At 45.4% G+C, this 10334-nt stretch overlaps 2 protein-coding genes across 5 annotated transcripts in view; one reads left to right on the top strand and one right to left on the bottom strand.

The window, feature by feature from the left end:
• Window positions 1–5158, top strand: part of tanc2b (tetratricopeptide repeat, ankyrin repeat and coiled-coil containing 2b) — a 159636-nt gene extending 154478 nt beyond the window's left edge. For all 4 annotated transcript variants that reach the window (XM_080517324.1, XM_080517325.1, XM_080517327.1 and 1 more), the window contains one exon: window positions 265–5158. In XM_080517324.1, coding sequence (XP_080373450.1) covers window positions 265–2311 — 2047 coding nt within the window. In that variant the 3' untranslated portion in view covers window positions 2312–5158. The remainder of the gene's footprint in view (window positions 1–264) is intronic.
• Window positions 5159–5584: 426 nt separating this feature from the next.
• Window positions 5585–9729, bottom strand: g6pc3 (glucose-6-phosphatase catalytic subunit 3). Its single transcript, XM_080517402.1, has 6 exons — window positions 9470–9729; window positions 8343–8449; window positions 8169–8259; window positions 7971–8089; window positions 6966–7107; window positions 5585–6882 (listed from the first exon to the last, which is right to left on the bottom strand). Exons 1-6 carry the CDS (start codon window positions 9685–9687, stop codon window positions 6540–6542), a joined length of 1020 nt encoding a protein of 339 aa, XP_080373528.1. The 5' UTR covers window positions 9688–9729; the 3' UTR covers window positions 5585–6539.
• Window positions 9730–10334: the final 605 nt, after the last annotated feature.

Genomic DNA, 10334 nt, shown 5'->3' on the forward strand with positions numbered 1-10334 from the left:
CTTTTACACAACGACATTCCAATCGTTTTTGCGTTATCGTTTCAGAAAACTTTAACGTTTAAACATCAACATTTTGAAAACAATGTCTTTATTTTTATGTTAGGCCAGCAGTAGGTTGCTGTTGTTTGACCATTCAAATGAACAGATGACCAAGATGGATTGTTATTTTGGTGATTGGTCATGATGAATGGTCACTGCAATTCTGTAACTCCATCATCCACCTCCATGCCGTTTTGAAAATTACATGATTGTTCTTGTTTCCAGACAATTTCCTGAAGCCTTAGAGGACCTGAGTGAAGCCATAAAGCAGTGCCCGAACAACCGAGAAATCCAGCGGCTGCTTCAGCGAGTGGAGGAGGAGTGTCATCAGCTCAACCAGGAGGAGCACCAGCAGCAGGACCTGGAGCTGGAGCCTCCGCCCTCCCCTCCTCCTACGCCTCCCCCAGAAGAGGAGGAGTCCCTGTCCCTCTCCATGCCCCTCCCCCCTCCCCCGGAGCCCCGTCTGGAGGACATGGAGCCCGTGCAGGACCTGTTTGTGGACGAGGACTACCTGGAGCAGGAACTGGAGGCCATGTCCATGGGTCTGCCTCCGCCCGACTCTCTCGCCAACCCTTCCAGCCTCCCCATCATCCAGAGCCCCCCGCTGTCCCCCACACATCCAGATCAGATTTACTTAGCCGGGGGTTCACCTCTGGGTCAGCCGTATGAGTACCACCCCACCTCCTCGTCCATGTCCTCCCCGACTCGAGGCTCGTACCACGCCACGTCGCCCTCCCTCTCCCCGACGCACCAGAACTCCCACTATCGCCACAGCCCTCCCCACACCTCCCCGGTGCACCAGCCCTCCTACCGTTTCAGCCCCCCTCCGGAACATCAGAGCCCCCCGCCCTCCCCTTTACGCCGCTCGGCTCAGTACAGAGCCAGTCCGCCGCTAGAAAGTGTTTGTCTGTACAGGTCGCAGTCCGGCTCGCCTGTGCGCTACCAGACAGAGCAGCTCCCGGGCCGGCCCAAGTCTCCCCTCTCCAAGATGAGCAGCCAGCGTTCGTTCCAGCTGAGCTCGCAACCCTCCATCTCTTCCCAGCACCACCAAGCCCAAGGGCTCCGCCTGCAACCCTCCATAGCTCAGATCGTTCGCACAAACCAGCCCAGCAACGTGATGGGAAACAGCAGCTACGGTGGCCCGATGGGCCACTCCATGGGCGGCCGCTACCAGGGGGGTTCGGTTGATATGGAGAGCCGCCTGGTGTACCAGCCCTCTTTGGATGGTCGCTCCATGCCGCAGGTGCAGGCCAGCATCAGCTCTGGGGCCCTCTGTCAGCACGGCGGCCGAGGAGGGGTTATGGAGTCGAACCTGTTGAAGGATGAACTACCCCAGCGCCCCTCCTCTGCCTACCGCGCCAGCAGCGGGGGCCCGGGGGGCATCCGTTACAGCCAAACGCCTCAGATCAGCCGCAGCCAGTCCGCCGCTTACTACCCGGTCTCCGAACATGTGCTGGAGCGTGCCAATGCGATGCCGCCCTGCCAGCTGGGCTCTCCAGAGATCCCCCACATGGTGAGACGCCCCGTCAGTGCCAATACTACTGAGATGAAGCAGCATGTACCCACCCCCAGACCCCTCATCCATTCTCAGAGCGTAGGCCTTCGATTCTCCCCGTCTAGCAACAACATCTCCACTGGATCCACCACCAACTTAGCTCCGGGCTTCAGACCTTCCTCGTCCATCCAGCAGATGGAGATCCCCTTGCAGGCGACATACGAGCGCGCCTGCGACGACATCTCTCCGATTTCTCCGTCCCAAGGTGGCGGGGGGCTGTATCAAGGCGAGCCGACTCGCTCTCGGAACACACCCTTCATGGGCATCATAGACAAGACGGCGCGGACTCAGCAGTACCTGCAGCAGCCCTCGCGGTCCAGGGCCATGACTTCCATGGATTCTGCTATTAGCCCCACCTCCCCCGGCCAGCTGGTCCACCAGGGCTCCACCTACAGCCCCCCAGCCTCACTGGGCAACATCGCCTACTACAACAAGACCAACAACGCCCAGAACGGACACCTGCTGGAGGAGGACTACTACTCGCAGACCCAGCCGCCTTCGCTCGGCAAGCTGGCCAACGGCTCGCGAGGCGGCGGGGACATCATGGAGCGGGTCAGTCAGGTGCCCACCTACCCAGACGTGAAGGTGGCGAGGACTCTTCCCGTGGCACAGGCCTACCAGGACAACATGTACCGCCAGCTGTCACGTGACTCCCGGACCCAAGGCCCCACATCCCCCATCAAACCAAAGAGACCATTTGTGGAGTCGAATGTGTGATTGGACGGTTGGACTCGGATTTGTTTGTGGAAGCGAGAGAAACAATACTTAGCTCGATATGTGACCTGCGTGTGTGTGTGAGATGGACAAACCCGGCTTAAAGAACTCACCACAAATACACATACACACATACACATGCACACACACACACACACACACACACACTCTTAGGATATTAGACATTATCTTATATAAAAATATAACCTACAGTGAGAAGTGAATCGTTCATCATCATATTCTGCACACAGGTAGGAGAGCAGGAGGCTTCTGATCTCTTTCTAAATCAAAGGCCAACGTGCGGCACAAAGAGCCCACAGCGTGCGGGACTGTGAGCGTGAAAGTACCACCCATCGGACTCTACTTGTGGACTCTATCCATCTTCTATTCTTTCAAAGTGTGCTCTTAACCAAGGTTGCTAGTAGGCTCTATTCTATGTAAAACAATATTATATGTTCAATACTGTACATTGCTCAGAAGAATACGAAACGGCTCAACAACTCAGTACTTAGAGAAAAATGACAATATTTATAATTAAGTTATATATTGTACATAGAAATAAAACAAGAAATAGTTTGCATTTTGAATTTAATTCCGTTAACGCTGCCTCTGCATCACACTGCTCGTCACAGAAACCCGACCAGTGACACGAGGGACAAATTTTGAACGATATAATCACCTCTGTCGAGTCAAAATGCTGCACTAATTTGTGATGTTTTCTGCCCAAAGCAGCCCATCTTCATGTGGCACAAAAAGATCATTTAATTTCACTGGAGAAGCTCCAACTGAAAAATTTGACTTTTTTTATATATATTATTTCTGTAAAAGACTTTAAGGTGTAAAGCTACTGAATTACAGGTGAATTATATGACGTAAATGACCAAAACTACAAATATTTGAGACCTTTCTTCATCAATCAGCTCTGCGCTGCTTATGCCATAAGAAAGAAAGTTATTCCTTCAGTTGTTTAGAAGAAAACAAAGATGCACAAGTTATGATTACTTGTCAAAGAGTCGGATTCCATTGACACGATTCCAAGTGAACGGAGAGAAGATGAATCAAGTTTAAAAGAAATTCTACAGTCAGGATTTTATGAAAACATTCTGAACTGGATCTAAACAGACCAAAATTTCACTTCCAGGACTCAGAATTTTGTCTTTTGTCTCCAGATAGTCTTGATAACTTGCACTATGTCATTGGTGCAGTTTTATCATTTTGATTATAAGTTAATTAAAAAACTTTCGAAAAACAAGAGTACAACAAAATATTTGACCATGTGTAGGTACGCTGTAAATTATCATAAAAGAGTGAATGTTTTTGCAAATAACACATTGGACTGTATTACTTAATGTAGTGAAAAATTTATTAAAAAGTGAAATGTTTGTGCGTTTACCCACTTCTACGCTGACATAAGAATTTTCATAAAAGCTGAAGGTTGAATTTTTAATTCACAAGTATTTCAATGAGTAGACCATAAAGTGTTAAACAAACCCAAATTGTCCATTTCCCCCCCCCCCCAAAACTTTCTTTTGCCAGTAATGATGCGTTAGACCTAAATCTCAGCATTGAATGTAATAAACTCGTCTCCCAACACTCGCGGTTCGTCTGACCGATGCGGATCGCGGATGAACGGAGGCGATTATATCGCGCCTCGTGCCTCACTGACGACGGGTTGAACATAAAGAGCGCTCAGCGACTTGAAGCAAGCAAATGCACACAACGACCACGTTCCAGGCATTTCCCTCTCTCCTGCATTACCCTGCATTGTTTCTTTTGAACCACGATGCGTCATTTATTCAGCCACCTCTGCACTAAAAATGCCTGTTAAGTTCTTAACTAAGGGTGCACTTTATGTATTTTTACTTACTTTTGTTTTTGTTGTTGGAATTCAGAGAAAGTGGGTGTGTGATCGGTCACATCTCCGGGCCAGTGACGCCAGACTATCATTATTATTTGCAATGCAGTGATGAATGAGGAGACAAAGAGCAAACAATGTTTTTAAATCGGTGAGATGTGTGCGTGTATATATAGACTTTCTAGCACAAGTTGTATATACTGGCTCGGATGTTCCTTTCTGTCCAGCTCGGGTTCGTTAGTGAAGCAAGAAGCCAATCATAGGTCCTTATCATTAAAAAAATATTCAGAGAACTATAAAAAAAAAATTACCAGTCTAATCCACTGGTCTTGCACACACTCTTAAACTACGTCAAATCTACTGCAACAATATAAAAATAATAATAATAAAGACTGAGATTTTAGTATCCAGAAACTCTATATTCAGAGTTGATGTGGAATAATGAAGATATTAAAGTTATTTGTATATGTGGGAAAGGTTATAGACCATTTGTCTGTAACATTTTATTTTGGACGTGTTGATAAAGAATATCTAGAAGAGAGATGGTCAATCCGAGCCGTCTCCTGTCGGTCCTCCGTCACCTGCTACTGGAGAGACGAAGTCAGAAACTGTATTATACTTAATTTAATTCTACTGAGTTGAGGGTGTATGGTTTCAAAGCTGTCTGTGTATATTAGTTTGCTGTAAATAGTCTGATGCATGTTCTATTCTTTCCATGAGCTCAAGCAGAAATGTGTATAGCAGTGCCCCCACCCCCCACCCCCCACCACCCCCCCACCCAGTGTGTGTATGTGACGCAGTGTTTGGATGGAGATAAGGAGTCTGCCGTTCCCCTCTAAACTACCCGTATGGTTTTTCTTCCTTCAGACCTCGCCACACGAACAGGTTCTTTTTTTTTTTTTTTTTCCCTTTTCTTTTTAATGTATTTGCTTGCTGAGCAGAGTTCTCTTGTCTGTAAATGTGAGCTTTCAGATCGCTGTGATAAGACGTTTAATTAAAAACAATAAAAAAGAATGTGTTTTTAATCCCATGATAACTGATTGTAATCTGTACAGGCAAACCGACGTAACGGAGGGGAGGGCGGGACAAAACATACTTGGAAAGGGTTACCAAGTGAGAAACAACCCGCATGTCTGTTATTTAGACAGTTATTTATTTATTTATTTGTGTTTGACCCACAGAGTGGTCGTCTTTCGATCGGAAGGTCGCTGGTTTGATTCCCAGTCTCTCCCCCTCCAAAGACACTGAACCCCAAACTGCTCCCATTCGATGGATTAAAGCAAACGTCCGTCGGTTTGGTGGCCTTGTGGCTCGAGAAGCAGACTTGTAATTTGGAAGTTTGAAGGTTTGATTCCCACAGCAATCCCTGAGCAAGACCCCCCCCCCCCCCTAAACCATCAGCACCTTAATGCCCACCGCTTCCTGGAAAAATGAATTTCCTCCAAAGGGATTAATAAAGTATGCATGTCAAATTTACTCATCCCCACTTTATTAGCAGTCTTCGAGTACTCAGAAGGTAAATTGAACTTTTTGTCAACTCTGATTCCATCAGATCAAACCTGCTTTTTACCTCCAAAACAACTTTTATTTACACTTTCAAAATGCATGTTTAGTTTTTTTTTTAAGACTGCAGTTCACCCCAATAAAGAATCAACTTATAATCAAACAATTTGGCCCCCAAAAAACCCAAAATGTAAACGTGTAACAAATAAAGTTGCTGCATTTACTGTTGTACAGTGATAAATATTAAATTATTGTACTTTCCCAAAACTTAAGGTTGTGCTATCCATCATCCATCTTTTAGGTATAACGTAACCAGGATCCACTGTGGACAGTCCGTCAAAGAGAGAGATCTGTCTCAAGACACACACACACACACACACGTTACACCAGTTTAACTTCAAATGGGTTTTTGGACTGTGGGAGCAGACGAGCGTACCTGGAGGAAACTCCTGCAGGCACTGGGAGAACATGCAGACTCGACACAGAAACTGAGCTGTGAGGCAAGAGTGCTGACCAGTGGAAAAAATGAAATGCAGATTGTCGTGACTTAATGTGAAATGGGCAGCTGTCTTGCCTCAAAGCAAAGGTGTGGCTCGATTCCAGGGTTCCTGTACAGAGTTTGCATGTTCTGCAAAGTTTTCTCTGGTTTTACTCCGATTTCCTCCCGCAGTCAAAGAACATGCATTTGAAGTTAATAGATGGTGTGAGTGTTGTTTGCTGTGTGAAGAACGGGGCTTCCTGTCCCGGTGTACCTTCACACACAGTCGTCTGGGATCAGCTCCATCACACAACGACCAAATCGAATAAAGCTGAAGATGTGTTGAAGATGTACTGAAGCTGGAATCCACCAGACTGAGAGAAAAGGGGTCACATTCAGTCTTTCTTCTTCTTGTTTGTGAAAAGGTGCACCAGCCCAGGCACGAGGATCATGACGATCTGCGGCACGATGACGAACTTGACGAAGAACAGGCTGTAGAAGAGGACCTGCGGTCGAACCGGCAGCGGCAGCCGGTGGACGTGGTACAGTCCCATGGACGAGAAGGCCAGCGACAGAGCCCTCGGGGCCCATGGCAGGGACCAGCCCCTGGGCTTCCAGTACTGAGCCAGCCCCAGACCCAGAAGAGCCCCGCAGTCTCGAGTGAGAGACGAGAATGGAGCCGTGTCCAGACGAATCCACTCCGCGTGGCGGCACCACTTCTTCGCCAGAGCAATAGACCTGGTGGAGAAAAGAGAAACGGAAAGGTGGGAAACAAAGTGCTGAAGAGATCGGTGTGAATGAGCACAAGACCGGTTACTGACCAGGAGAGGTCGACTCCCAACTGCTGCAATCCGGCGTGAAGCGCGAGAGCAGTGAGCAGCAGTCCGATGCTGATGCTGAAGAAGAACGACAAGGGGCGTCTTTCTGGCACCCTGCGGCTCAAAACGAGCCCCAACATGAAGCCTGACAACGACAGTGCAAAACACAACCTTTTAACAGCTTTCTGCACTCGATAAACAGATTTGATGAGGCGCTTCACAGTCCAAAACGTCAACACTGAGCTGTAGAAGAGGATATTTCTATGGCTGCTTCTGGACTTTAATGTCGGGATGTAATTTGAGCAAATAAGGCATCAGTTGGAAATGACTGACAATAAAGTAGCTTGTTCCGGAGTTTATGTTAAAATGAAGCCATTTAAATGCATGCAGGCAAGAGAATGCTCCATTAATCCAGCTGCAACTGAAAGATTTTTCTTTTTTTTAAGATCAAAAAGTCAATTTATTTGCATAAAAGGTATTATTTTATGAAAATCAGTTCATCAAAAATATTGCAAGAACATTCAAACAGTGGTAATAATTAACCCTTCAGAGGCCACTCACTAAAACGTGTATTTAACTTCAAAGTGAAACTGAATTATTTATACTTTCATATTTTAGGGTATGAAGATGCACCATTACGGTCCAATTATACAAGTAAAAGTAATTCAACTTGTTCAAAAATTCTCTGACAACAAATGGCTTCAGTTAGAATTGTTGTAATTAAAACAAAGCAAAAATCTTAATCTGACTTATTAGACGTATTAAATGTCCTTTACAGTAGTTTTCAAGCAAATATTTGTCAGATATCGTCCTAAACTCAGTTTGTGACTGAGTTTATTTTCAAATAGAGATTCAAATCATGCATGTGACATACAATTAGTCCTCTAGATATGCTCATTTTCCTGAAGAAAAGGTTCACTATATTTCTCTAGATTGCAGCCGTTTAAAGAGTTGTGTGAAGCTGTTTGCCCTAAAACAGAGCCACGTGTTCCAGCTGTCGCTCGGTACCTATGATGCTTCCCGCGACAACCTGGTGAGGGAAGTGAGCGAGGATGAAGATCCTGGAGAGGCCGACTGAAACCAGCAGCACCAGATAGAACAGGTAGGGAGCTGACGACAACACCACACTGAAAGGAGAAGCAAATTACACACCGATTCTTAAATGTTTGCCCAACGCGTCACGCCCGTTTACTTCGCTGGGTTTACCTGCGACTGCGTGCGTAAAGAAAGGAACCCAGCGAGGACAGCACGACCCACCACACCGCCGCCGTCACCATGGCGTGTCCCGAGGGGCTTCCTGAGAGACACACGCCCACTTTGGACCTCAAGAGGGTTTCAAACATTCAATGTAGTGACTGTGATTTACACACGAATTCTCACCTGGGCCGGTCTCACAGGTGGATGAAAACTGCTGGACTGAGGGCTGGTTGTGGAGAAACAGACGTGATTCTCCAATCCACCAGAACGGCCTTTCTCCAAACAGCATCCTGTGGGGGACGAATCAACCGTAGGTCAACTGTGCTCCATCCAATTGACAAAACATACATCTTGAGTTGGCAAAAATACAGATAATTGTCTAAACAGACTTTCTGGATAGAAAAGCAAAAATGTAATTATAACTTTATTGACACGTAATTACTTTCTTAAGACATCTTTTCAGGCACATTATAACTAATGTTATTTTAAGAACCGATTAATGAATGAATCGCTTGAATAATCAGTTAAACATTTAAATCTCGTTTTATAAAATGTTTTAATTGAAACAGTCATCGACAAAGCCGATCATGTCAGTGATGATCATGATTGAGGATGTTTTTTGTCAGACAACTGTGTGCCGATGTGTCTTTCTCATCAGATCAGGCAGAAATCAAAAAAAGTGATCAGAATTATGATGAATACAGATGAGGGCATTGAAAACTTTATAAAGGCTATTGGAATGTGTAAATGAAAGAAATCTACGTCACAAATCAAATTATTTAACTAAAACAGAATATATGACAGAAACAAATGAATTGTATTTGTTAAATAGATTTGTTATATAATGTGTCAGGACCACAAATGATTTATTAATCTAGAGTGTTGGTTCTGTTTGACAGATGTTAATGATGTAATTGTAAACAACAAAATTAAACAAAAAAAATATGGTTAATCAAACATCATGTTTGTGTATTGAATGCATTAGATTGCTATTATTTTAGAAATCATCTGTCAGTGATATAAATTGGAAAAAAACGTCTCTAAGTCACACTTCCGTCGTTCTCCCTTGTTTCTCGTCGGACACTTCATAGCGCAGCACTGCCTTGTTGCCAAAGACGCCGTTTCGTATTTAAAAACAAATCGCACGATTTAAAAAAATATATTATTATTATTCAAATCCTATAACTAACTCTCGTTTCAATGAAGAAACATGACACCAAACTGACGAGTCACACCGACTGGTGTTGATGTAAAACACACATCTTCGCTTCATGCTAACATGCTGCAATGCTTTACTCCACTGGACTCACCATTTAAACACTAAGTTGAGCCACTCGGACACAGCTGCCACCCACAGCACCGCCACTCCGGTCCGTTTACTGAAGAAGTACGTGAAGGGGAAAACGAGCAAAAAAGCTGCTTTTGGGTCCCCGATGTGAGTGACAACCAGCCAGATGTCCTCCAGACCTGCGGACCTCTGCTGGAGCCGTTCGGCCATCCAGACACCGTGGGTGTGCACGGCCTCCATCCTGCTGTCCGTCGCCTCTACCGCCACTCTCCTGGTGGGGAAATAAAAGTTAAAAGTGGCCCTGTGGATGTTTTCTACATCAGGAAGTGACAAGCGCCAGAGGGCAGTACCGAGGTTCCTCCAGCAGATGGCCACCTTCCACTGACGACACGTCGACAACGGAAACATCAACTGACATCCTTTCTGAACCACAGCGTCACATCTGTTCCAAGCAAACTACCCCGCTTTCTTCAATTTAAGTCATAATAGTCTAAATAAGAGAATAGAAATGAATAATTAATTCCCGTGGTAATTTCTCCTGCTCCCCCAGTGGGACCAAATAATATATAACATTAAAGCGGAGAGCAGAGTTGAACGGGTCCTCGAGAATGTCACCCGAAAAGTGGACAGATGTGGTAGAGCTTTCAAAGTCAAATGAAGTCTTTAGCTGAAAATATGGCGAACCTGTAGTGGTTCAAAGTTGAATGAGTTTCCCATCCACTTCAATGTTAAAAATAATTTTAAAAAGTTTAGATATTTTTTCACAGACTTCTTCTTCTTCTTCTTCTTCTTCTTCTTCTGTTGCAGTACCACCAACTACTGGTTCTATCTATCTGAATTGTTTCTCACCGTTCTCTTCGTCCCTGATGACTGTTTCAATCTCTTTT

Source organism: Blennius ocellaris, assembly GCF_963422515.1.
Source record: "Blennius ocellaris genome assembly, chromosome: 21".
Taxonomy (NCBI): Eukaryota; Metazoa; Chordata; class Actinopteri; order Blenniiformes; family Blenniidae; genus Blennius; species Blennius ocellaris.